The sequence below is a fragment of the Drosophila suzukii genome, chromosome 3 (assembly GCF_043229965.1).
Source record: "Drosophila suzukii chromosome 3, CBGP_Dsuzu_IsoJpt1.0, whole genome shotgun sequence".
NCBI classification, from domain to species: Eukaryota; Metazoa; Arthropoda; class Insecta; order Diptera; family Drosophilidae; genus Drosophila; species Drosophila suzukii.
Window position 1 is genome coordinate 80,928,194 of NC_092082.1, and position 26,676 is coordinate 80,954,869.

Here is a 26,676-nt window from a genome sequence, read left to right on the forward strand (position 1 = left end):
TATTTACATATATAATGCATTGATAACAGCACACATCGACAAACTGCCGCTGGTCAACAAGCCGGATGTATTTGGTTTGCATCCGAACGCGGAAATCGGTTATTACACAATGGCGGCACGCAACATTTGGAACAGTTTGATTGAGCTGCAGCCGCAGACTGGTGAGTGGCCATCCTGGTTGGGGATTCCATCCAATATTTAACCGACATACACCCGCGGGCATATCTGCTCGAGAGATAGCATACCATACCATATACCATCCCCAACATGCACAGCGCAAAACCCACATATTACACTGGATATCACACGCACTAGTGGCTCCTCGCTCGCCTATCCGCCGATAATTCGAATCGGAATTGGAATCGGAAAAAAGTAATGATAATAATGTAATATAGATATGAGCATCGGCCACCCATGGTAAATGGTAAATGGTTCAATTTGCATGAAACGTGTGCCAATTGTCAGCCGTTTATTACATTTTATCTTGTTGATTTTCATTCCGGCACACTCGCTCTGCTATGCTATGTTGTATTTTTGGCATGTTGAATTTTTAATTTAATTTAATTAATTAGTTGCGGTTTTGCAATTAACTTTATTGCATGCGCCATTATTGCCGGCGCACAACAGCAATGCACACATTAAAAATTAAAATAGAACCACACACGTAGCCCACATGGGTCGGGTCAGATTGGAGGGCAGTGCACAGGCATATATATATATGGATCCCATATATATATATTCCTCATCCCCACTCCCATTGGTATTCACTCACTTTCATCGGATTGCCGCAAATCGCAGCGAATCGAGTTCAAACCTCACCGCACCAACCGCCATCAGAAGTACCAAAAAATGGTGAAAACGTCACACAAAAGTCGATAATTTTGCGTTACGGGCTTAAACGTGTTAAAACCGCCATCACAGAGTGCACTTTCCATGCCATGCCCCACGTCCCAACTCCCAACGCCCCACTCACCCTCACACCACCCACCCACAATCATGCATATTTATATATGTGTGGCCTTGTAAATAATTGTATATACAATTTGGAATACTTTTTTAAATATATTCGCACACATGAAGTGACCAAGTGGACACCACCGACCGAAGTCAATCCTGGTAAAGTATTCAGCGTAAACAGAAAAGCCACCCCGCCATCGCCCATTTAGTGTAAATAAAAATAATAATAAGAACAAATATTTCCACTGATTAAAAATCGAGTTTAACCATTTTATTTCAATTCATCGAGATACGCCACCAAGATACGGTCGACCAAAACAGTTCAGCTGCAGGGAACATTTAAAACGCTACCAATAAATAATACGCCTTGTAAAATTTTAAATCTAAATTAAGTGATTTAAATATTTCAGTAAAATTATAATAGGTTAATACTTTATTTTGTTTATGTATTTTTTTAATGTCATTCAAGCAAAACGCGAATTCTTTAGAACAGAGTGTTCCCAAAAGGGGCTCATTTCCAGCTAGCATTATGTTTAAGTCAAGTTTTTCGGGCTTACTTTTCTTTAAACGGAATACACCAATATGCTCGATAAAGCATTGAGTAGCTCCCTGAAAAATTCCGATAATTTGCATATTCATGAGCTTTAGTATTTGCTAATTGACACTTTAACAAAAAATAAAGCAGGGAACGAAAAGAGGGAAAAAATTCTATTTGGTTGCCAGATAAAGGGGAAAATTAATAAAATCAACAGAAATGCGGGGCGGGAAAGACATGGTGTAAAAAAGGCAAGTGGAAAAACCACAGGCTCTGCATATATTACTGCGCCATTTTCCTTGCCTTTGTCCTGACACCTGCCACCACCACAATCCCCCACTGACGTTCCCCTATTTTATTTTTTTGGCTGCATCCAGGCGAGGGAACTGGAGGAATCAGTCGCGACGACTTCATCGACTCGGTGGCAGCCGGTATACTGAAGAAATTACCACCCGCCTTTGAGACATGGCGCATCCGCAAACAGATCCAGATGAGCCTGTCACCCACCGGGGTGGTCCTCCTCCAGGAGCTGGACCGCTTTAATCTGCTGGTCGTGCGGATCAAGAAGACGCTGGAGCTGCTTCGCAAGGTAACTAACTCAATATAGATATACCAAGAGGGATTTTCTCGTATATGGCCTGTCAATAGAGGCCGCACATAAATCCTTCAGCCTTGTTTTGCATTTCTCATTTGTTTATGCATTTGCCAACTTGGCTGGCGACCAAGCAAACAATGTCCAAATTTGAATGTGGGCGATTGGGGGAGATTGCGGAAATTCCAATTGGGAGATCGAGATCCCCATCCCCATTTTCATCCCCAACCCCGAGCTAAGGCTTCTGCATTTTGTTGCCAAAATAAATTTACAAATGCAAATGAACTCGGGGCGGGCTTTGTCTTGGCCCCAGGATCTGCAGTCACGCCCACACATGTGCCTCTCCATTGTGCCTTTTAATTTAATTGCATGCTCTCCGCAGGCCATTGCCGGCGAAATCGGCATGGACAATGTGCTGGACAACATTGCCAACTCGTTGTTCAATGGCCTCCTGCCAGCCGCGTGGAGCAAGTTGGCGCCGGCGACATGCAAACAGTTGGCCAGCTGGCTGGAGCACTTGCGGGTGAGTCGAGAAGGGTCGAGTGGAGTCCTTCGAACCAGTCCCTTTCACAGCCGCGCTGCTCATTAATCAGCTAAGCGCAAAATCAATCAAGGTGAGTTCGTGTCCGTGTCCACTAATCAGCCTTTCTATCGTTCGCACAGCTCCGGGCCGTCCAATACAAATACTGGACGCTTTCAGGAGAACCCCTGGTCATGTGGCTGTCGGGGCTGCATATACCGCAGAGTTATCTCACGGCCCTGGTGCAGGTGAGTCTGTATTGTCACGCCTTTACGGGGGCCACCTGCTATACACTTTAAAATAAAGTCGCTCACATCGGAAATAATAAATATGAGATATTTTTATAAGGTCAATCTTAATTTCAAGAACGTTATATTCTCAATTTCGAAAAAAAAACATTTTTGATTTTATTTTTGTTGTTATTTGGACAATAACTAATACTTAAATGGTTCGAAAAACTATTTCCAATGAAGTGATTATATTTCTAAATCTTGAACTTGATTGCTTAAATGTATTAAGAATCCCTTTTTAATTTCAATAATTTGGTTTCTTCCCAAATATTTTTATAACTACTTATTTTGTTCAGTTTCCAATTTTCCGAGTGTTTTTGTTCCATCCTTTCAGATTGCCTGTCGCCGCAACGCCTGGCCGCTGGATCGCTCCACGCTTTTTACCTACGTAACCAAGTTTGCGGACCCCGACGATGTGGAGGAGCGTCCCGAAACGGTGAGTTGAAGCGATACTTCCTCCTCCTAAATGCAAAACGATGACCCAACTCCATTCTGGTTCAGGGGCTGGCACTAATTTCGTAATTAGGAATTCTGTTTGCATTTTAATCGCTCAACTTTTTGCAGGGCTGCCTCGTGCACGGTCTGTACATCGAGGGCGGGCGCTTTGACTTGGCCGCTAATCAGCTGGCGCGTTCCCATCCCAAGATCCTGGTCGAAGAGCTGGCCATTCTCGCCGTGGTGCCCATCGAGGCACACCGTCTCAAGCTGCAGGTTGGTTGGTGTTTCGGGATCTGGGTGGGCCTGTGGAGGTAGCCAGGATAGTCGGGATAGCCAGGATAGCTGCCGTCTGGCAGTGACAAGTACTAATGTGCACTTGTATCTACATATGCCAGGGGGCGGCGGACGACGGACGGGGCGTGGCTACGTTGATATTTGTTTAAATGCATCGCACTAAATTACCACCAGCTTCCGCAAAACCTCCCAGCCAACTAATGGGGCAACTGTTGTGCTAATTGTTTCCGAGTTTTTGGGAAGTAAAATAAGTGATGGCTTTAAATGGGGGAGACCATGAACTTGGTCCTTAAATTGTTTCAACCTTAACTAATATTGTTTTCAATTTTCTCCTTAGAATACTTACCTGGCCCCGGTTTACACAACTTCGCTGCGCAGAAATGCGATGGGTGTCGGTTTGGTATTTGAGGCCAATTTGGCCACCTCAGAGGATCTCAGTCACTGGATTCTACAGGGCGTCTGCTTAACCCTCAATACAGATACATAAGAATTTTTTTTTATTTGAAGACTGAACATTTATTAATAGTGTTTGTTCGTAATAGAATTTATTTGTACCATATTCCAGTACTTCCAGCAATAGCGTAAAATTATGTTCACAGAAAAGTTGTAAATAAAACAATTGTAATCGAAAAGTTGCAAATAGCTCAGACAAAAACAAAAGTTGAAGAACATAGTTCTTTAGAAAATGGGTGAGTGAACTTTAAAATTCCTACAATACTTTCCTTTCGGCAACTTTTATATGATTACCCCGATTTTCCAAAATATGTAATTAAAAACATCTTTCTTTTAGTATTTATTAATATTTATCGAATGGATTTTACTAAGCCAAATAAATCTATGTTTACAGCTCTGTAGTGGCAATGGAGTTTATTATAAGTACGTAGGTTGCTAGTGCCTGTCAATAACGTGATTTGTGCCTGAACCGTCTGATGATATGCCTCCGCTCCTCCGCCTGGCATTACCTTCGCCGCCAGCATCCGAAGCAGCCCTTGAACTTATCCAAAATGGTTGTCTTCATGGAGGGCAGCAGGAGCTCGAGATTCTGGGTGCCAGCACTGTCGTCCGACTCCAGATCCGAGTCAATGGTCATTTCCTGTATGCTGAAGGTATCAGTCAGTTCGTGGTTCTGTTGGCGGCGCTTGGACCGCTTCAGTTGGGCCGGAAAGAAGGAGATCTCCTCGGCCTCATCACTGCTTTCGGATTTGTAGTCCACCAGGGGCTTGTGTTCCGGTTCGCCAGGAATGGGAAGTCGATTGATCGGTATCAGAGTGGAGGATTGCGTCTTGGTGGCCTGCGGATAAAAAGGATAATCTATTACAGATAATCCCTTGTATTGAGTAGATCCAAAACACACCTGCTCCTCCTGAAACTGAGTGTAATTCCGCCGGGCACGCTCGACCTTCAGCTCCAGTTTGCGCTGCAGTATGCGGCAGGTGTTGGGTGGCTCATGGCCTCGACCACCTCCGGTAGCTTCCTCCTCTTCATCGATTTCTATGGTCGTGGGGGCATAAACCTTGCCGGCACCCCTGAAAGCCACCTCAAACTCCAGATCCGACATATGTTTGGGGGCTCCGCTGGCCGTTTTCTGCAGTGACGTTACCAATGGAAAATTGCATTTCCTTCTCTCAGCTGTTGTTGTCTTTTGTCAAATATACTTACCAGCAATCCCGCTGCTCCATCCTCGTATATGTTGGATTGCCTGTCCTCGCTGTCGATGCCGCTATCCTCCATATTTATTTTTAAAACTGGACTTTGTTTAACACTTTAAAAGTATGTCTAAAAAAACCGAATTGCACGCGATGGCAATACAAACCAATTTTATTGTCTTCCTCTGTACGACTCCCAAACTCCAATCAACCCCGGGGTCTAGAGCGCAGGCTCCAGCGAACAGCTGGTGTGAAGAACTGGGGAAAAATCAATAAACCCTTGCCCGAAAAGCGTTGCCAGATGGGGTGGCTTTTCTTTTTGAAATCGTGGGGCCATCATCTCATCATCATTATCTGAAATCTCATCTTTATACATATGCACTCTTTATTATATATTTTTAATTTATTTACAATTATTTGTTTTTAGGCTTAAATGCTTTACTCGTTGCGCAGAAATGTCGTAGAAACTAAAAATTAAAAAGGCAAATTCGTTTTAGCCACTTGATTTCCTCGATTGAATTAAAGGTTACTCGTTATCAAGAATAAATAGGAACACAAACATAAAAACACTAATACTATTTGCTTTTGTTCTGGAAGAGAGTAAAATACTACAGTATAAAGAAGTTAATTCGTTCTTGATCAGTAGACTATAATGTTTGGCTATGGCTAAGCGGTTGGCTTTTTGGTCTCTCTGCTTTTGAATGATGGGATGTTCAATCTCCGAATGTCGATCCAATTATTCTTGTGTGGTGCGTTTAAGCTCAATTCAATACGAAAGTTAAACAAAATTACTCTGCTATCTGTGGGGAATTATACCGCATTGGGATGAAGTGGGGCCGAGGCCACTTGGCCCGCCAATGTGCAGGATCGGCAGCAGAACTTGGTGTAGTACGGATTGGTACAGTACTTGCCCTGGACGATCAGCTTGCAGTTGGCAAAGTACGGATTGTCGACGCACTCCGGCGACACAGGTACAACAGCTGAAACATGATATCATGTTAGGTAATGTCTTGGTTCATATTTCAAACGTTATCCTTACATTGTATAGATACATTTGCATCTCCATTGGCATAGGTGTACGCATTGCTAGCTCTGCAGGTATACTTGCCCGAATCCTCGGGGGTCACATCACTCAGTATCAGACTATGTGGCTGGGCTGTAAAATTATTGAAGATTTCATATTATTACAACGTAATACACCTTGAAATAATGGGAACGGAAAAAAGCCAAGATCACACTTTCCCAATTTGAGAATTTGTCTTCTGGCTTATTTAAGAAGTCTGATTTTGCAGATGAAAGTAGTTCGCTTTAGTTGATAAGATCTAAATCTAAATCTTTGGAAAAATCTAAATCTATCTGTATATGGCTTATGTATCTTCTACTCACATGAAATTTGAACCCGCTCGTTGTTATAGAGAGGCACATCATCCTTGGTCCAGGTCACATTTGGTAATGGATAACCCTGCACAGAGCAGCTCATGAATATGGTGGATCCCGGTGAGTAGTTGTTCTTCGGGTCCAGCGCCAGCACGGCATTTACATTCACTGTTTATTAGATCAAAAAAAGGTTACTTCCTTGGAACCCAAAACATACCCCTTAACAAGTAGATCAAACACCATGCCAGGCCAGCCGAAACATGCAAATGTGCGATACTTACCAATGGGCTCAGGCACGTAGGCCGGTCGAGTGGGTCGGTAGGGAGAAACGGGTCTCTGGGTCACCGGACGGGTGGCCGGATCGAGCACATACTGCAAGTACTCGGCCTCCTCGTGGTTTCGAGCCCGCACTGGACCCACCGCCTTCAGGGTGACACGCAGCGAAACGGGACGCCGCTGGTTGTACACCTCGCAAGTGTAGAGACCAAGGTCCGTCAACTGTATCGAGTTGAAGACCAGCGAGTAGTCACGGGCCATCAGGTTATTCTTGAGGCCAAACATGTGTCCGTTGCGCCACCAGCTGACATGCGGTTCCGGGAAGCCACCGGCGGGACAGCGAATCACCGCCGGGCGGTTCAACTGCACGATCTGGGTAACGTTCTTGTCACCGTAAATATAGGCGGACAGGCTTACGGGTTCTACCGTCACCAAGTTTCAAGCAAGGGATTACGGAAAAGCAGGCAGCATGCGCAAAGTGTGCAATATAAAGCAGTTAGTTACAAAGCCAACACCAAAATTTATGAGGTAGTGTATACGTTTTTTAAAATGGTATATAGTCGGTTTTCCAACTATTAAGAAATCGTTAATAAATATGCACCCTGAAATATGAAAGATTTGTCGTTCGTTAAATTAACATCACATTAAAAATGGAAATTTTTCTTTTTAAACAATTGAACTTTAGAACATGACATTAAGAAATCGGACCTTAGTTTTTTAATGCCAACAAACTAAATTAAAATGCATAGAAGTACTTAATTTAGTAACGATGTGAAAAAGAACATCTACCAAAATGAGTGTTAAAAACGTACCTGTAACCTGGAGGGCAACCTCACGTCGCACGGGTTCACCAAGGCCATTGCTGGCCACACAGACGTAGGTACCATCGTCGGTTTGACGCACCTGGACGATGGTCAAATCCCCGTTGGAGGTCAAGACGTAGCGACCCTTGTTCGTATTAATCTGTTAAGGAAACAGTAATGCATTAAAGAGTTTACGGAACTGGATTCGTCACCCTCCCAATAGCTTACCACCAAGTTTTTGAGCGACCATGTGATATTCGGAGCTGGATTGCCGGTGGCGAAACAGCGCAACACGGCAATACCACCGATGGAAGTCTGGACATCCAGTTCATGGGGTTCCTTGGGTTCCAGAGCTGCGCTGACATCGCCTGGATAGGAGACCACGGGGGCCTGAGTACGTGGTGGCTGCGTGGGACGAGCTGGATGGACGCAAAGTTGTCCACAGCCATCGCTGCAACACTTGTTGTTGCCCAAACAGTCGGCATCGGAGTAGCATTCCCGGACACATCCACTGGCATTGGCCGATAGAGCTGGACACTCGCCTGGTTTGTTGATTTCACGGCAGACTGGTGCAAACTGGCGATCGTCGGACCTGGACACATCGATGGCGCATTGTTGACCCTCCGGACAGCTGTAGCCATCGCAAGGATTATCGCAGACGCACTGCGTGCACTCTGGCTGGGAACGGGCAGCGTCACGGCGTACACCATATGGACAACGAAGTTCCCGGCACTCAGCATCAAAGGTATCGCATGGGTTCTGTCCTATACCGTTGTCTAAATCATTACCATCCGCTGTAAGAAAGGGGAATGCGATTCAGTTAGGCTAGATACTACATATAGGACTTCCATTCCCCAAAACCCGTGCAGTCTTAAGTCTAGTGAAAGTGCACTAATCGCAACTACTACAGATGCTACTCTAAAGATTCTACGAAAACAAGCGGCTTGGGTGTGGGCAGATTGCAAGGTGCATTCATGGGTGGGTGGGTGCTTTTTGTGGTGCAGTGAGCTCTGTGGTGCAGTGAGCTTTGTGGTGCAAAAGTGGTGGCTGGTGGTGGGTCTTACGTCGGCATTGGCTCATGCATGCCTCGAAGGATCTGAAGTTGTTCTGGTTGCCGGAGCAACCTTGGTAAATGAAGGTCACACAGTTTCCTAGCGAGTCGTCGTAGTACCAACGGCGCTCTTGCACCGAAGGTCCATTGCAGCGGCCCATCGCCAGTGGCAGCAGGCAGATTTCTACTTCCGCAACAGAAGAATAACCAGTTAGCCCAAGGACTCTCCAAGGTCGACTCCCCAAGTCAAAATCCCCCCGAAATATATGTTACCTTTAGCCGAGCCTACTGCCGGTTCGCGACCGGCTATGCAAACTGTCTGACACTCGTACAGATCATTGAAACGGTTGCCGGTGCCATCGCAACCACCGTAGGTGAAGGGTTCACAGGCCTGGCTCTCTTTGTTGAAGTAGTACTTGGTCTGCCAATCGGTGCACGGACCCGTCGTCACTTGCTCATGGCAAACGTCTGACACAAGAGATTATAGCACCTGAAACACTAAAGTCCCCAGCCCGGCTGCCCAAAACTTACCCACTCCCTTGAACTCTCCACACTGTCGCTCGCATTGGTCGCGGGTCTCGAAGCGATTTCCATTGCCACCACATCCTGTGTAGGTGAAGGCCGTGCAGGCCATGTTCTCGTTGTCGTAGAACCACACGGTAGTCCGGTTGTCGCACTCTCCAGCCTCTGGTGGTAGGGTGCACACGGAGTAGGTCTGGAAACAAAAAAAAAAATAAAAAAAAAATAAAAATTTTTTTTAAATTTTTTTAATTAAAAAAAAATTGTTTACACTAATAATAAAAAAACACTTGTTTCTTACCGGTGCTGGAGGTTGTGGCTCGGGTTCCACTGGACCCTGACTCCTACAGAAGCTCAGACAAGCGCTCTCCGACACGAAGTTGTTGCGATTACCACGGCATCCGCTGAACTCGAACTCGTGGCATCCGCCACTGCGCTCGTCATAGAACCAGCGTCGGGAGAGGTCACTGCATCGTCCTCGGACAGGGGGCAGGGCACAGGTGGTCTGGGCGTCATGGCACTCGCTCTGGCACTCCTCCTCGCTGGCATAGTTGTTGGCATTGCCGCCACAGCCCGTGAAGATGAACTCGTCGCAGAGTCCCTCCTGGCTGTTGTAGAACCAGCGGGTCTCGTTCTCATAGCAATTGCCCGGCTCGGGTGCCAGGAAGCACTTTGAGGTGTCAGGACGAGGTTCCTCAGGTTCAGGTTCCGGTTCGGGCTCGGGTTCGCCAAAGCGGGTGTCTACGTTAGGGGAGCAGCTAGCTGAGCATTCATCCTCTGAGGCAAATCGGTTATCATTGCCACCGCAGCCGCCATAGTAGAACGACTGGCAGCGACCCTCCGTCTCATTGAAGCTCCAATTGAGTACCCATTCGTCACATTGACCTGGATCAACTGGCTGACTGCACTGCGCAAGAGCTTGAGGAGGAGCTGGCTTTCTGGTAGGAGCTGGAGTTGGTGGTGGAGTAGGAGCAGGACGCTGCTGTGTGGAGCAACGCTGTTGACAATCGGACTCCGTTTCGAAGCGATTGTCATTGCCGCCACAACCGCCATAGTAGAACTGACGACACGCACCATAGTTTCGATCAAAGTGCCACTTGAGGGCCCATTCACCGCAATCGCCAGGAGCAGCATCCTCCTCGCATATGTCCCCGGTACTGGGTGCTGGCCTGGGCGGGATGGGGGCGGTTGTGGTGGTGGGTTCCGGCTTGCGATCGCAACGCGCCAAACAGGACTCTTCTGTGGAGAAGCGGTTCTCATTGCCTCCACAGCCGCCGTAGTAGAACTGGCGACAGCCCTGAGCCATGGTGTCGTAGTACCAGCTCGTAACATAGTTGTCACACTCGCCCGTCTCGGCAGGAATATCACAGATGTCCTTGGCTAATTTGGGCAATGGTACGAAGAGAGTGTCAGTAGGGCAAGGTTTTTGGGGTTGGATCGCACAGAAAAACACATTGAAAGCAGCCGCCAAGGGCAGACAACATTTAAAGCTTACCAACTTGCCGGGGGCAGTGGTCCTCGCAGGACTCCAAGGTGGGGAAGTTGTTCTTGTTGCCACCACAACCCGTGTAGTAGAAGGGCACGCAGCGCTTCTCGTTCTCGGAGAAGTGCCACTTGGCCAGCTTTTCACTGCAATTACCGGCTTGCTTAGGAAGCGCACAGCGGTCTGGGATTCATAGGATGGTATAGGTGGTTGGTGGTGCAGGAGGAGATTCGGATGCAGGTGTAGATTCAGGAAGTCGGCATAGCAAGTAACAAGCAATCATGCACATACAATAAAGTAACCAAGCAGTTTTTTTTTGGGGAGAAGGAAAGTGTGGGAAGAACATACCGTTAACCAGGAGAAACCAAGAGGTTTAAGCTTAAAGATACTCATAAACCAAAGCATAACGTTGCGTACAACTAATCCCATTACCATTACCCAATTCAAGGCACCACAAAATACTAAATCAGATCTCAAACCTTTAAGCACGCCAGGCTGGCGGCAATTGTAGTTGCAGGCGTGTTCCGTGGGATAGTTGTTCTTATTGCCCTTGCATCCTCCATAGGTGAAGGGTCTGCAGATGTCGCTCTCGTTGTCGTAGTACCAACGCTCAAAGTTTCCGGCACACGGACCACTTTCCACAGGCTGTTCGCATGTAGCTGGAGTAGGAAGAGTAGAGATATAGAACATGGTATAGTAATATCTAACATATGTACATATAACATTGGTATTCAAAAAGTACAATGTCTAACTACTAAATATTAGATTTTATTATAGGTATCATGTTCATAGGAACTATACTCACGAAGATTATCGCTGGCAGAGCAATTTCCTTGGCACTGTTCCTTGGTATCGAATCGGTTACTGGTACCGTAGCATCCGCCGTATTGGAACTCCTCGCAACGGTTGTAGTCCGCATTGAAGTACCATTTCTTCTCGGATCCCGTACAGGGTCCAGAGGCCTTGGGCAGCAGGCACACATGCTTGCCGGAGTATTCCTGACAGGTGTCCTTGCACTCGGTCTCGCTGTCGAAGCGATTGTCGTTACCCTCGCATCCACCATACCAGAATCGAGCGCATCCTCCGTAGGCAACATCGAAGAAGTATTTGACACTGAAGTTGGTGCAGTTGCCCGTTTCCTTGGGCAGGCTGCAGGCCTTTTGCGGCGGTTGCTGGACATTTTCGCATCCTCCGAACTTCTCGTCCGTCGCCTTGGTAACTCCATCGGGACAGCAGCCGAACTTGCTCTCCAGGCAGGTGCATCCCTCGCCATTGGGTCCCTTGGCCGGGGTCTTCTCGTCATCGCAGCACTTGAACTCGGTCTGTAGGCAGTGGCATCCGTGGTTGTGTTGTCCCTTGGCGAAGGTGATTCCGTCGGGACAGCATCCGAACTGGGTGGTCTCGCAGGGGCATCCCTCGAACTTGGGTCCCTTGGCAGCGGTGATCTTGTCGGGACAGCACCCATGTTGGGTCGTCTCGCAGGCACATCCCTCCTGGTTGTAGCCAGTGGCCGGCGACTTGTTGTCCGGACAGCAACCGTAGGGTGTGTAGTGGCATTCGCATCCCTCGTTGTTGGGTCCACGGGCGGCCAGGATGTTGTCGGGGCAGCATCCAAACTCAGTGTCCAAGCAGCATCCTTCCTTGTTGGGACCGTGAGCCGGGGTCTGGGAATCCGGACAACATCCATAACGCTCGCGAGTGCAGCCCGCGCATCCCGCACCATTCGGTCCGCTGGCAGGAGTTTGACCATCCGGACAGCAACCGTTCTCGGATTCTCTGCAACTCTTCGGCTTCTCTGGCTCAACATCGCAACCCTCGAACTTCTCACCCTTAGCGGTTGTTTCGCCATCGGGACAGCAACCAAAGTCGGAGTAGGAGCAGGACTTTTTGGTATCTGGCTCAGATGTCGTCGAGTCCTCTCCTGATCCCTCAACCTCGGTAGTTGACTCCGGTTGCGATTCTTCTGTGGTGGTGGTAGGCGGTACAGTAGTTGTCTGCGGACATCCTTCATCATCCTCTCCTTCGGCAGCGGTGAATTTATCGGGACAGCAGCCAAAGAGGGTCTCGGCGCACTGGGACTTGGGACAACCCTTGTTGTTCTTGCCCTTGGCTGGAGACACTCCGTCCAGACAACAACCGTACGTTGTATCGGCACAGGTCTTGGCAATGGGGCAACCTTCGTCGAATGGTCCCTTGGGAGTGGACTTTCCATCCGGACAGCAACCGTATTTTGACTTGGCGCAACTACTCTTTTTGGGCTTGCACTTGCGAGGCTTGTCCTTGGTAACTTCAGAATCAAAGGAGTATGGAGTACTGGTCTCCGAATCGTCATCCTTGTCACTGGTGCTCCAGATATCATTGGTAGTGCTGTCAAGATCTGTAGACTGGGTGCTGTCTGTGGATCCCTCAGAAGTGCTTTCCGTAGATCCTTCGGTAGTACTCTCCTCGGTTGGCCCGCTTTCTGTGGTTTCCCCAGTTTCTCCAGTTGAAGTGCTTTCAGTAGATTCAGTAGAATCTGTGGAGGAAGCTTCTGTAGAAGCAGAGGTATCGGTCGTTTCCGTGGATCCAGAAACGTCTGTGGAAGATGACGAGTCTGTAACGGTTGAGTCTGATGTGATGGAAGAGCTTGTGGAACTGTCGTCCTCGACGGTACTTCCTTCAGTGGTCGAACTTCCACCGCTAACCTCAGTGCTTTCGGTTGATACGGAGGATTCAGTGGAGCCATCAGTAGATCCATCAGTAGAAGCGTCACTAGATCCATCTGTAGATCCATCTGTTGAAGACTCAGTAGATCCATCAGTGGATTTATCGGTAATACCATCAGTGGTGCCATCAGTGGAAGTATCTGTCGATCCATCACTAGATACCACAGTAGATTCTGTGGAGTCCGAACTAGAAGTGGAAGAGGAACCATCAGTTGAGCTTTCCGTTGAAGAAGCGTCCGAGCTCGAAGAAGCATCAGTGGTTGAGGAAACACCAGTGGTTGAGGAAACATCAGTGGTTGAGGAAGCGTCCAAGGTAGATGATTCGGTAGTATCAGTCGATGACTCGGAAGTGCTTTCCGTTGTTTCTTCCGAAGTGGAGTCCGTAGAATCTGAAGAAACTGTAGAGTCGGACGTGGCATCAGAAGTACTGTCCGAAGAACTCTCTGTTGAACTGGATACACTGTCAGTTGAGCTGTCTGTGCTGTCACTAGAATCGGACACAGATGAAGACGAAGCCTCTGTTGTAGATTCACTAACGTCTGAAGTTTTGTCTGAAGAATCAGTAGAGTCATCTGTAGAACTCGATGCTTCCGTAGAACCTTCAGATGTAGAGTCTGCAGTAACAGTAGACTCAGAAGCGTCTGAAGAGCTTGAAACATCGGTTGAGTCCGAGGTGGATGCTTCCGTTGAGCTTGAGACATCAGTGGAGCTACCTGAGACACCCGTCGATTCTGTAGATTGATCTGTGGAGTCGCTGGAATCGGACACTGAAGATGATGGAGCCTCTGAAGTCGAATCGCTGGAAACGCTGGAGCTGGAGTCACTTGAGCTGGAGTCACTGGAGCTAGAGTCACTGGAGCTTGAGTCAGAAGTCGTCGAGCTGGACAGGTCAGTGGAAGCCTCAGAAGTTTCCTCATCATCGCCACTTCCCTCTGTACTAATTCCGCTGTCGGTGGTTGAATCGGATTCATCTCCCGATCCTTCAACTGTGGTACCAGTCGAATCTGACTCATCGAAAGGTGTCGGGCTGTCACTTTGCATTAGTTCCTCAGCTTCAGGTGTTGTTTCCGTACTCTGTTTATCTTCCAAATCAATAATATCGGCGCTCTTTTCAACATCTGGCAAGCTATCGGTGATCAGTTCAATACCATCTTCATCACAATCCTCCTCGTCATCCTCGATGGGTTTGTCGGTGCTAGTCAAGGGCAATATCTCATCCTCGGTACAAGCTTCTGGATTGCACTTCTCGGATAGGGGTTCGACCTTCGACTCATCACAGTTAACGGACTTGGTTCCATTGGATAGACACAGGACCTCGCGAACTCTCTCCCCACCTCCACATGGCTTGCTACACTCTCCCCAAGGTCCAGTGAACCATTCACCGGGGCACTCCTTCTCCTCGCCCTCGCACTCCTGTTCTGACTCCGGTTTCGTTTCCTTGTCGCACTTTGAGTCATCACTTGCTGGACTCACAGTCATGCCATTGAACTCCCCGCAGAGGACAATGCGGGACTTAACGCCCTTGCCGCAGGGAGCGGAGCACTTGCTCCATTCCGAGGAGAACCACTGCGCCTGGCACTTGGGCGATTTGCAAGGTCGAGATAGAGTAGGCACCTCTGGTTCACAGAACTCCTCCGGGTACACCTTACCTTCCTTGTTGCCACAGATAGCCGTGCGAGTTTCGGTGTTTTGACCACATGCGTTGCACTGCAAGACAGTGGAATTCAGTATGTGAGGGCTGGATAATTGACATCACTACTTACACCGCTCCACTGAGAGATGATCCAATCAACGCCCTCGCAGGGCGTCAAAAGGCAGGACTTCTCCACCTCCGGCTTCTCCTCCACGCAATCTTCTTCGGGCAGGACTCGCTTGCGTCCGTTCTCCTTAATGTAGCAAGTCACCTTACGTGTCTGCTTTCCTTCGCCGCAGAGCTTATCACATGGTGTCCAGGGTCCCAGATGGTACTTGGGACAGTTCTTGACATCGCGATTGCACTCCTGTTTGGTTGCCGGCTTGTTGCCCACCTCCTTGAGGCAAACAGCGTCTTCTTCAACTGTATGCTCGCTGAAATAAAAGCCACAAGATGTAATTACGTTTTAAGAAGTATTAACAAGAGTAGTATTTTATCTCGGCTTAACTAATCAGGCTTTTATAAATTAGATAGACTTACCCTGAAGAGGAAATTCGTTCGCAGGTGATGCTTCTGTTCTGGAAACCGTCAGCTCCGCAGCCCTTGGAGCACTTAGACCACTCGCCCTCCACCCAGTGGGGAGCGCATGGTTCCGTGCCGCATTCCTGTTCCTCCAATGGCTTGGACTTTTCATCGCACAGTGCTGGATTGACCTCCGCCAGGGTGATGCGGTTGTTGCAGGTGACCACTCGGCTCTGAGTTCCACCGCCGCAGGAAGCACTGCACTCTCCAAATTGGTGATGCGTCCACGTATGCGTATCCTGTTGCGAGTGACTCAGGGACTCAGGAATGCTGTACTCGTATTCGAGGCTGATGTTCTTCTCCTGCACCAACATGACAATGAAGATGCTCTCTGAGATGGGGCCGCTGCAGGTCAGTTGATCGGGGGCGGCGAAGCCCATGGGTTTGCGTTGGTAGTTCCACCACGAGTTGGCGAAAAACATGGGGCGTGGGAAATCGATGCGCCAGTCGCCGTTCAGGTAGTAGTGTCCACTGTGGTTCCGGCAGGCCAGATAATTGCTGGACGGCGCCGTCTCCTCGATACGGATATTGGTAGCACCTTCGGGAAGGAGCAACAGGTCATTGTAGCCTGCAGCCAGGTCTTTGGTGGTGATGGTGTTCCGGATCGTCTTGCAGGTGCTTCCATCTCCACCGCACTTCCGGCACTTGTCCTCCTTGGCATTGCTGCCCAGCATCATGTCACAGCCCACGGGCATGCACTTTCCATTGACGCACACGTCCAGATCCTGGTCATTGCAGCGGGTACCGTCGATCACCGTCTCCCTTTGGCGATAGTAGAAGCGCTCACCCTTAGGCATGCAGTTCAGCTCGCAGGGATTGGGTGCATTTAAGTATGGCACCCATTCGTAGAGGACTCCATCGAAGTGCTGTCTATCGAAGCGGGAGCACTGCTGCGACCGGAAGTCGGGTTCCTCTTCCGGACAGTCTTGAGTGTTGCAGGAGAAGTAGCGACGACTGCCTCCACTGCAGATGGCTTCGCCACGGGCACTGAGGGGTATCAGGATAAAATTTATTTAGATATTAGGTAACTGAACAAAAAATCAAGAGATTTGAAAACGTTAATATAGGTGCTTAAAGGTTTCTCATCCTTACTTTGATAACTATCTTCGGGTCTTGTATACTCACTCTGTGCGCAGACACTCTCGAGTCTGGTAGGACACTCCACCGCCACAGGTTCTCGAACAGTCCGAGGGCGAGCTCCAGGGTGTCCACTCATCGGGATCATCACCCTCGCCGCCGGGCGTCACGGAGCTCTCCGGCAAATACATATTCGCCCCATATTGTCTTTTTTGTCTTAGCCCAGGCTGGAAGCCATTCAAAAAAGGATTAGCTATAAGAAACTTCACCATCTTCATACCCTTCATACTTACAAATCTGCTATGGGAATCATGGATGCCGGCCAGAACAATGAATGCTACCAAGGCAGTTGAGCTGCAAGTGGAAAGCGGAGAAGGCAATTTAATTAAACGCCACCCAGACATAACCTCGCCCAACTTGCCCATTCATTAAAATCATGGGACCGAAGTCACGTGTTGACTTGTTGCACATACTATACAGATATATTTGTTGACTCTATGGACACACGAGTGCTCAGACTCATTAGAGGCGGAGAAGCAACAGGCTGGATGGATGGCTAACTGGATGGTTGTATGGTTGGATGGCGGGGGAGAAACCAACTTGGACTGGGACTTTCTCGAAAGACCCTACCCCGCAGGTCCAGCGAAGGGGCAACAAACAAACTTTTGTAGGGCTTCGCGGCGACAACATGATGAACTTGTTTATGCTCACTGCTCAGAGCAAGCAAACATTGAACTTGTTTTTGCGGCTAAAAAATGTGGGGGATTGGAGATTGCAAAAAGAATGGGACTTGGTCAAGTAAAATTTGCAATTTCTTCGGTAACAATTTTTTATTATGCGCCGCGCGCACGGACCATAAATATGCAATGCCACATAAACAAGACATAATTTAGCAGGGCTTCCTGCCGATTTGCCAAAACGAAAGAAGAGCACAGAATCCAAGCAAATAATAAGTACCGAAAGCCAGGGAGAATATACGATAATGCCGCAGACAATTCGACGCCGCCGAAACCCTGCGACTTCTTAACTTCTCCTTCTTCTACATCCAAAGGAGGATGTCGTTTCGCCCCGAGGACAAGTTGCGTGAATATGTCAAAGGCGTTCAATGTTGCAGGCAACGTTTGCTGCTGCACTGCATCCATTCCCCCCTTACCGGCCCTCCTGGATTTTTTGTTGGGGGCTTGCCAATTTAATTTCTGACACTGCTGCGTGCGGGGAGCCTCTCGGTTTGTTCCGCTTGGACGCCTCCGACTGATGGCGCTCGCCTCCTGACTTTCGGAGGACAACCCCGACATCCTTTTTGGTCCTTGGAACGCAGCAGGCGTGCTGCTTATGACAGCCCGCAGCAAAGCACCGAGCGGAGAGCAGGAGGACTGGGCGCCAAGTGTGGCCATAATTTTTATGCTTCTGTGTTGGCATTTTAATGCAATTTGAGCGCATTTCCCTTTTGAAACCAATGCCAGGACACCTATTGCTTTGGCAAGGACAACGGCAAATGGGGAATGGCGAATGGCAAACCGACAACGGCACACATTTCACAGTCCATTGAGCAGGGGCGGCGTCGCCCAGACGCCCAGTTGACTCCTGCTCCAGGCATTGCGTCATGCAAACAGGATACTAGGATACCAGGATTCTAGAGGACACCCCAGACCGAGCTCGATTAATTGGGCAGTTCCAAGGAAACCGCTGAGGCGGCAAAAACCGCAAGAGCGCACTTCTTGATTTCGATTTCATACGCGACTGCTGATTACGCAAAATCCTCGGACCCCCAGACCCACATCCAAATATTTGGAATTGGGATTCGGCGGGGGAATAACATTGTTATTGCCACATGCGGCGGATGCCACGTGACACTGGCACAAACAGTTGGCGCAATCGTCAAATAAGTTACACATGTCATGTGAACCACCGAAACGCCGCCACAGAAATGTCAAACAAAACTGGAGAAGGAAATGCTAAACTCGGCTGGGAGTTTACAATAATTCAGTGTGCCATATCGACTGGATTAACAACGGGAGGAGCCACAATCCCTGATCCCATTCTGTGACCAGGATTTAGTTGGCTGGCAGGCGAGATCAAAGCTTTGTGGGGGCCAATTAACGGGTCGCTAAAGGCATCTTTATGGCCTTTCTGGCCAGAAATGGTTCCACAATAGCCGCCCATTGTTCATTGTACTCCCAGCATTACAAAGGCATTTGGGTTGAGGCTCTAAGCGGTGATAATATTTTAAGGGGCCATGGCAATCACTGCATAAATGCAGCGAGAGTGCAGGGAAATGCTCCCTTTTTAGCTCCACAATTGCAGCCATTATCAGTCAACTTGAACAACTGCAGCGTGCAATGCAAATCCAGGCCAGATATATCTAAATATGTATATACACTCTCTCCAGACCGAGTAGCTAAGAGATATTCACTCCGCATCCATGCCAGAGATATATTCACGATCGTGTAATGGCTTTCAAATGCCTTCCATGCAACAAGTGCATTCTGGGGTAGAATCCGTATACACACAAAGAAATATATTTGTTGGTAAATAAACATTGGGAAAGATAAACTTTCATAACTCAAATAAAATTATAATTTTTTTGTATGGCGCACTACAACAGTTCTGGCTTATCATCATTATCATTAACAATATTAAATTTAATATCGGAAAAAATATTAATATTATTAAATATTATTATTAACTATAATTTTGAACTTAAAAATGTTTAAAATTATTCTCGTTAACGGATTAAACGGGTATTGATCAAGTAAGATTTTATTTGATGATATATGTTCAATTTTTTTTTGTGTGAGAGTGTGATATCTAAAAAAGGAATTTCGAGCATGTACGTACTCCTACAAAAATATTTTGTTGCGTAAAATGTTGCAACGACCATCGTAAATAAAGCGCCTGCTAATGAGCCGTAACTACAACATCAACATTATCAGCGGCACTTACTCCACAAGTGCGTGCACTTAGCCGCCAAACTCAAGACCGGCAACAAGTTATGGCTAAACAAAAGCGGAATCTAAGCTATCGGAAAAGAAAATATAGTGTGGCGAGTCGAAATCCAAACAATTGCCGCCGAAAGACAAATAAATTCTAAACAGATCTCACACCTGACCGTCGAGAACTGACGTTGGATTTGTTTACATGACTCATCCGCGAGGTCGAATAAGTAGAATTCCCCCACTTCAAGCCCAACCACCCACTTGTTATGGGGAATTTGAATCTTTGGGCCTTTCCCATGCCAATTGATCAAGGCAACATCAATTTAATGAAATGGCGGGGCATGCAATATTGAAGCTGCATCCATGAGGATTCCAGATCCCATTCCACAGCTGCCTCTGCAGATCCCGGGGCCCTTTGATGAAGATGGAATGCCCATGGCCCCCAGTTCGCCAGCTGCAACCGTTTGACTTCTGCTGGCCCCTTTCGCTTTTTTATGTTGATTGTAAAGAACGAAAGGAATTTGATGTTGCAGGCAGGCAACTGATTTAATTGCAGCGAGCTGAAAGTGCGGATAAATGCAAGCCCCCTGCACAGAGAAAAAATTGTATGTCTTATAAGGATATTTTGATAATTTTTTTACGGTTTTAGAAAAGATAGGATCAATGTACAGATTACAAAATAAGATAGAGAAAATGCGATTATAATAATTATTTAGTAAAAGAAATATTGTTCCTCATCATACCCCTCTTATTTGATCTTAAATATTATATCTTCAAGTAACAAGTATCTATCTTGAAAATATAATGTAGATGTTGGACTGTATTTGTATGTACATCTGTATATTTTTCATTAATCATAAAGATAAAATCAATGTAAGTATCTGTCTTTTTGTAGATTGTATTTTTTTCGGTGTAACTAAAGCCTATAAAACCCTTCGGATTATCTGATGCTGATCAATTTAGGCAGAAGGTCCTAATCAGCTTCGTTAGTACGTTTTATTTGGCCGCAAAATACCGGGCTGCAATTATGCACTGGGATCCACCTCATTAGACGGAAGGATACGTGCAGATGTGCGACACCCGTTTGTTCAAATACAATTACATAGTCATACAATTATCGCAAGACAAGCAGAGACTAATGCAAAACGCCAAATTGTGGCTGAGGTGTGGCCAGGTAAATGCTCATGTTGCCAGGTGGTGATGGTGATGATGCTCCTCCTGCCGAAGCTCCAATGACGATACGATGATGATGACTCTATGAAGAAGATGCGGGCCTGGTACGGGGGCAGAAAGCTGGTGGAACGACGACATTTGTTGCAACGGAAGTAAATGTTTGCATTGTTGAAATTTTAATTGCATTTGCATAAAGCAACGCACACAGAGAGTGGTGGTGGAGGTGGAGCTGGAGCTGTAGATGGAGCAACATCCTCAGTCTGCCGGGGAATGGGAAATCTAGATGCAGTACTGCTGCCATTTTGACTGGCAGCCAAACACTTGCACAGCCTGGCCAAGCAATTATCAATTTCGAAATTAATTTAACTTAATTGAGTAGTGAAAATAATAAACATACGCCTTTTGCCCCCAAGTGTTTACGAGATGCAGACATAGCAATGCTGCTGCTCCTGCTGCTGCTGCTAGAGATTATGCAACATTCTACCAATTTCCAAACGATGACGATGCCCACACAAAGTTGCATTTGTGTTTTCGGGGCGGGGGGGTGAAGGGCTAAAATGCACAACAAAGTTTGCTCAAATGCCTAATGAAATATTTGCCACGCGTTTGGCCAAATGAGCAGAGCAAATGAGCAAACAGAATGCACATTGGAGTCCACCAGGGTCCAAAAAGGGAAAAGACAGATTTCACTATGCGTTTCACTTGGCCAACTTACTGACCCATAAATTTCACTGGCTGTCAACGGCGGCAGCTAAATCTTTGACTGGTAAACAAATTTTTATGGCCCATGCTGCGGCAGCCACGAGTTGCAGCCTCCTCCAGAGAATCAACAGTGCTGTGCAGCTAATTAGAGGCATCATAATGCCGCTGTCGCGACTTCCCATCCTCAAAAAGACCCCTCAAGACCCCTTAAGACCCCGTCCCTCCACCACCCGCACAAACATAAGCAATTTTCTATTTGCCCAACTCATTTGGTTCGAGATTGCAACAAGCTGCTTGACTTCACTTATGGCTAATAGCACTCAAAAGGGGGCCTAGAGAAACATCCACTTTTGCACCCTTTTCGAACTTTGGCCCCCCCAGTCAGCGGGGGATTATTAATCAGGTCTCTGTGTAAACATTTTAGCGCCAACTCGTGATAAAAAAAAATAGTGGGGGGAGAATCGAAAATAGTGCTCACAGAATGCCAAATGAGCTGGCATATTTCAGCACTTAATTAGCCTCAAACTAAAGGTAGATAAAAACCGAAAAGTAAATTAAACTAGCAGAACTTTTCAACAAACCAAAACTATTTTGGGAAAGGCTATTTTTTATAGGAATTCAGTTATGCTGGATCATCATATTTATAATTTCAACAACAGAAAGTAATTAAATTCCTCACTACTTATGCAAAATTGAAATATCTGTCTTATTTTTTGAACAACCTGTTCTGAGGAAGAAATTTAAAATAAGCAATGACCAACTCCCATGCTTGACGCAAACAAATTTCAGTTATTTATAATAGCCTTCGTATCGAATTTGGTAACCCAGGCAATTGGCTTGAATGCTATCATGTCAGCAAGTACGTTTACCTGACGGATAAAATGTGGAGCAGACATTGATTTATAGCGCAATTACGGGTTCGCTTATTGTTTCAGTACTTGTCAGTTTTCAGTTTTCAGTTTTACTGGTTGGTATAGTGGGCTCTTTACGTTTCACAGATTCCTTTTTGCCAGTTCAGGTATGTGGGTATTTTATATACACACAGGCAATCGGAAGTCGAAAAGGGCTACGTCCCTGACCCCCAAGAAGGGCTATCAATTTGGACTGCATTTCGGTTCATTTGCTGTCATCAAGATGCGCATCACGTTTCCCAAGAACACCCCGTCAAACCGATCGTCGCCTGTCGTCCGCCAAAACATTTTTATGGGTTTTTATGCTTTAGTGGTCTTCTTTTTTCGGTTTTTGGCTGGCGGCGATTTATAAATTCACTTGTTGCATGCCCCTTGCCTTATTCTGGCTGCCCGTTTCAGACAGAACTTTTTAGGCACATTTTACTGCATGTGACGCATCGTTTGGCTTTTGCCTGTGCCTCCTTGTTGGATCTGCAGAATTTTTGGATATTTCTGCAGTCATTCGATGGTTTTTTCTCCTTTTTGGTTTGGTTTCTGTGTATGTTGTATCTTTTTTTTGTATCTTCTTCTGGCTGTGCAATTTTTGTGGCGGCATATTTTGGGGCATCCTTTTTATCTTCCGCGTTTTCAGGGTACGATGACCTCGTCTGAGGCTGATCGATCCGATTGTGTGTGTGTGTTTATATAGCAGGGCAACCATTAACAATAGCTCTTAAGTTATTTGCCACTCACACATTTGATTTGGCTATAGGATAATTAAACGCCGCGGAGTCGGCAGTCTTTTGTTAATTAAGCATAAGACATTAAGTCATGGGAAGATCGCCCGATCTTCTGTCGCGAAACCATTAACCATGCCATTGGGGGGCCGTCTCATGGATGGGGGCCAATGGGGTCGGGGTCCTATCCCCAGCACATGTGGCAAACGCAGCGTGCAACATTGCCGCCATGAACTTGGGAGGTAATTGAGGCATGGAATGAGCATGAGCTGATCCGCAGGATTTGATGCAAGTTGCAAGTGCAACAAGGGGGGCGTCTGTTGAACATAATTTGCTGCTCATTTGCCGCATCATTCGATATTCCGAGGAAATCCATCCCCAGGCACACATGCCATTTCCGGGCGGGTTTTCACCCATTCCAAAAACTACAGAATATGCAGATTTCGCACACTTTCTGGGCAGAAAAGCACCCACTTCGCTAGATCAACATTGCTGAATTTTCTGATTTATTTATAGTAATTAAGGATCAATTATGCAATTCGAGTGTGTGTTTACTTGCCGACTTACTTATACACATAGTTGGTTCAAGGCAACTGGCTCTGCGTGTATCATTTCGAAAGCATAAATTTGGAAAATTTAGTGTTTATAGTGCGGCTCGTACAGATCACACTCAATAAACAATTTGGCCCAGCAACTATGTGTGGGCAATTAGACGTTGCTCGTGTTATTCTTGTTGCATTCATTTTCCTGCCGGGGTCAGAATTTAGTGTTTTCCGCAGAATATTATACTTGAAACATAACAAACATTCGGGGGGCTAGAATTTATCAGCATAGGTAAGGTCTTATATTTAGATTGGGAAATTTTCATTAAATACACAAGATCCTAATTCCTAAGAAAGACGAATGAGGCTGTACGATTTCTTCTTAGATCGGATAATACTCATAGCCGATCTGGAAATCTTCATAGCGTTGTCTGAAGTCAAGTTCAAAGACGTCACGAGTCACAAATTTTCGCTTAATGTAATGTATATTTTGGCCACTTAATGGCCACACACAGGCGGCTCATCTGTTGAGATACGACCTACAAGATACCCGGTTACTGATTTACCGAGTGCGCTAAAACGTTTAGTTTGTGCCATTAAACTACAGACATAATGATGGTTATACGTATGTTGACCCGTTGTGAGGCTGGAGATTATCAGGGCTGGGTTTTGGGCTGGCCGACAGATCAGATACCCTGCACAGAAATGCTGCTTTCAAGATGATTCTCAAGAACTTTTCCATTTATTTCAAAAAATTTGCCGAGAAAAACTATGATTTCCTGTGAACTGTGATTAGCCCCCCCGGACACCATATGTGTCCCCAAACTTTGGCCAACATGGGTCATGTGGTGGCCACATTTTTATAGCAGTATAACTAAAAAATGTCGAGATCTATAGTTTTTTCCCTGACGTTGACAGAGAACGAGAGATACAGAGATTTTCGCTTTCAAGTGGCTAACGCACAATTTTCGCGAAAAACGAAAAACTTTAAAATGCTTGACGAATGGATGCGCTAACTGCCAGTTGGCCGAGGAACAAGTTTCTGGCCTTTTATGTCCGACGGTGTCGGGGACTTTATGACTTTGGCCAAAAATAAAACGCACGCAACGCTTGTGGTCAACGGGCAACAAAGAACAGCCCCATAGAGATGGAGATTATGGCCAAGATACGGATGGGATGTCCAGCATGTGCGTGAGAGCAGCTAAAACCGTCGAGATCTCTGGAGTTGGCATCAACTTTGAACCGACCTCTCTGAGATGCTCCGCAAGTATCTGTCCAAGTTTCTGACCACTTTATTTTCTCTACACACTTTTTTTGGACCTGAAAAGAAGGGGCACTTCAAAGCGCACGCACTTCACCTACGAACGCAACTCTTTGGGATAAATATTTACATTTCCATTTGAAAATTTGATTTGATTTCTTTTTTGGAATCGCACACACATTTGGGTGTAGAAACAGAAAGACCTGTCGATAGAGTGCAGGTGAGGTAATGGCACGATTTTCTGGGCCACCGATCTGCCTGTTTGAAGTAAAATCGTGCTGCCGGAAATTGAGATGTTAAAAGGGAAATTGATTTGCCTGGCCAAAATTAGCTTAATTATAAGGGATATTATCTTTTTCTCCATCGATATACCCATCATGTAATTGATTAAATTGTATTTATTGAATTCCATGAAAAGGATACCACGACACCACTATTATGGCCATAACTTTTGATACAACTTTCAGAGCTTAATTGCTAATGGAAACATTTTTGCCAGGACGAAGGACACAGGACGCAAGGCACACAAACACATTAGGAGGGCTTTGAGAGCGCTTTGAAAAATGTTGCAATTTTCATTAACAAACTTCAATTAAGTTGGCAATGTAATTTGGCATGCAAACAAAATGCTGGCCAGGATAATGGCAGTCGCGCGCAGTGTCAACATCGAGGAACGCCTGTTGCACAGTGAGCACGTAGCCAGGATACGCCCACATCCGCACATGTGGAAGGACAATCGGGAGGAGGTGGCACAGGAGCAGTAGCAGGACCAGAAGGATGGGAACACAGATGAGCAGGAGGAGACCCGTGTCAAGTGTTTGCGCATGTAGTTCAAACGGAATTAAAATTCCAATTGACACAGTAATTTGCTAGCAACACAAAGGGAATCAATTTCAGGGATTGCAGTGCTACATCTGTCGCGTTCGAATGGATACAGATACATGTTTGTCAGATGCTTACCACAACCGCCTCGATAAATCCATTTTGTGGCTCCTTGCTGACAGGACGGGACACAATAGACGTCGCCCCTCACTTTTCGCGATTTTCACACTCTCGAATCTCGACTATATATATTTTACTTTTTCTTTTTTTTTGTTTGTGTATCGTATCGTTTTCGACTCCTTGTCCCTGCTGAAGTGGCAAACACTCGGGTACAAAACAGCACTTGAGTTTTAATTATGTGGCACAGAACTTGTCACTTAAGAATCAGAAATTACTCGGCACTTTGCGCCTGCGCATTGCCACAGGACATAATAACCGATCGGTGCTATCGCGGTACTATCCTAAGGGTCCAAATCTCCGACTCGATTCGGCACACATCCGCAGGGTTTGACGGCACGCCAGCAACTGATCGAGTCGTCTGCGATCGCTCTAATTCTGTGCTGTGCTGTGCTGTGCCACAGAAGCAGAAGCAAAGCAAAAGCAGCAGCAGCAGAAGCAAAGCAGCGGATCGGAAGCAGCAGCAGTGATATCGTAGCTCTATATAGCTGTAGCCATTTAGCTTTAGTTCTACAGCGATAGTGTCACAAAGGACGGCTTCCGCCCCTTCTAATCTCGAGCTCCCGACTTCAATGGGTCTCTAGAGGGTGCTTTATAGCAGCAGTATGCTTCTCGATGCAGTGCAGGGCTGGCAAGTAAGTAATACATATAAAATCGC

At 46.6% G+C, this 26,676-nt stretch overlaps 3 protein-coding genes across 9 annotated transcripts in view; 1 reads left to right on the top strand and 2 right to left on the bottom strand.

The window, feature by feature from the left end:
- Positions 1 to 4,286, top strand: part of Dhc98D (Dynein heavy chain at 89D) — a 34,374-nt gene extending 30,088 nt beyond the window's left edge. The window contains exons 41-47 of the mRNA XM_065866393.2: positions 30 to 161; positions 1,870 to 2,081; positions 2,467 to 2,607; positions 2,748 to 2,852; positions 3,229 to 3,330; positions 3,459 to 3,605; positions 3,964 to 4,286. Of these exons, the coding sequence (XP_065722465.2) occupies positions 30 to 161; positions 1,870 to 2,081; positions 2,467 to 2,607; positions 2,748 to 2,852; positions 3,229 to 3,330; positions 3,459 to 3,605; positions 3,964 to 4,113 (989 nt within the window). The 3' untranslated portion in view covers positions 4,114 to 4,286. The remainder of the gene's footprint in view (positions 1 to 29; positions 162 to 1,869; positions 2,082 to 2,466; positions 2,608 to 2,747; positions 2,853 to 3,228; positions 3,331 to 3,458; positions 3,606 to 3,963) is intronic.
- A 114-nt stretch (positions 4,287 to 4,400) lies between these two features.
- On the bottom strand, positions 4,401 to 5,517 carry LOC108015690 (uncharacterized). 2 transcript variants are annotated; one of them, XM_017082219.4, is made up of 3 exons: positions 5,286 to 5,507; positions 4,981 to 5,211; positions 4,401 to 4,917 (listed from the first exon to the last, which is right to left on the bottom strand). In XM_017082219.4, exons 1-3 carry the CDS (start codon positions 5,355 to 5,357, stop codon positions 4,585 to 4,587), a joined length of 636 nt encoding a protein of 211 aa, XP_016937708.1. In that variant the 5' UTR covers positions 5,358 to 5,507; the 3' UTR covers positions 4,401 to 4,584. The 2 variants fall into 2 exon arrangements, with proteins under 2 accessions (XP_016937708.1, XP_016937707.1); XM_017082218.4 differs by having other exon boundaries at positions 4,401 to 5,211; positions 5,286 to 5,517.
- A 122-nt stretch (positions 5,518 to 5,639) lies between these two features.
- Positions 5,640 to 26,363, bottom strand: Ppn (proteoglycan-like sulfated glycoprotein papilin). 6 transcript variants are annotated; one of them, XM_036817600.3, is made up of 18 exons: positions 25,980 to 26,360; positions 17,072 to 17,132; positions 16,827 to 17,005; positions 15,660 to 16,688; positions 15,250 to 15,553; positions 11,587 to 15,193; positions 11,261 to 11,440; positions 10,794 to 10,964; positions 9,600 to 10,678; positions 9,311 to 9,494; positions 9,053 to 9,247; positions 8,793 to 8,963; positions 7,957 to 8,522; positions 7,738 to 7,888; positions 6,931 to 7,347; positions 6,659 to 6,817; positions 6,312 to 6,428; positions 5,640 to 6,252 (listed from the first exon to the last, which is right to left on the bottom strand). In XM_036817600.3, the coding sequence occupies exons 1-18, from the start codon at positions 26,000 to 26,002 to the stop codon at positions 6,083 to 6,085; spliced, it is 8,763 nt and encodes a 2,920-aa protein (XP_036673495.3). In that variant the 5' UTR covers positions 26,003 to 26,360; the 3' UTR covers positions 5,640 to 6,082. The 6 variants fall into 6 exon arrangements, with proteins under 6 accessions (XP_036673495.3, XP_065722468.2, XP_065722466.2 ...); XM_065866396.2 differs by lacking the exon at positions 6,931 to 7,347 and having other exon boundaries at positions 25,980 to 26,361; XM_065866394.2 differs by lacking the exon at positions 10,794 to 10,964.
- Positions 26,364 to 26,676: the final 313 nt, after the last annotated feature.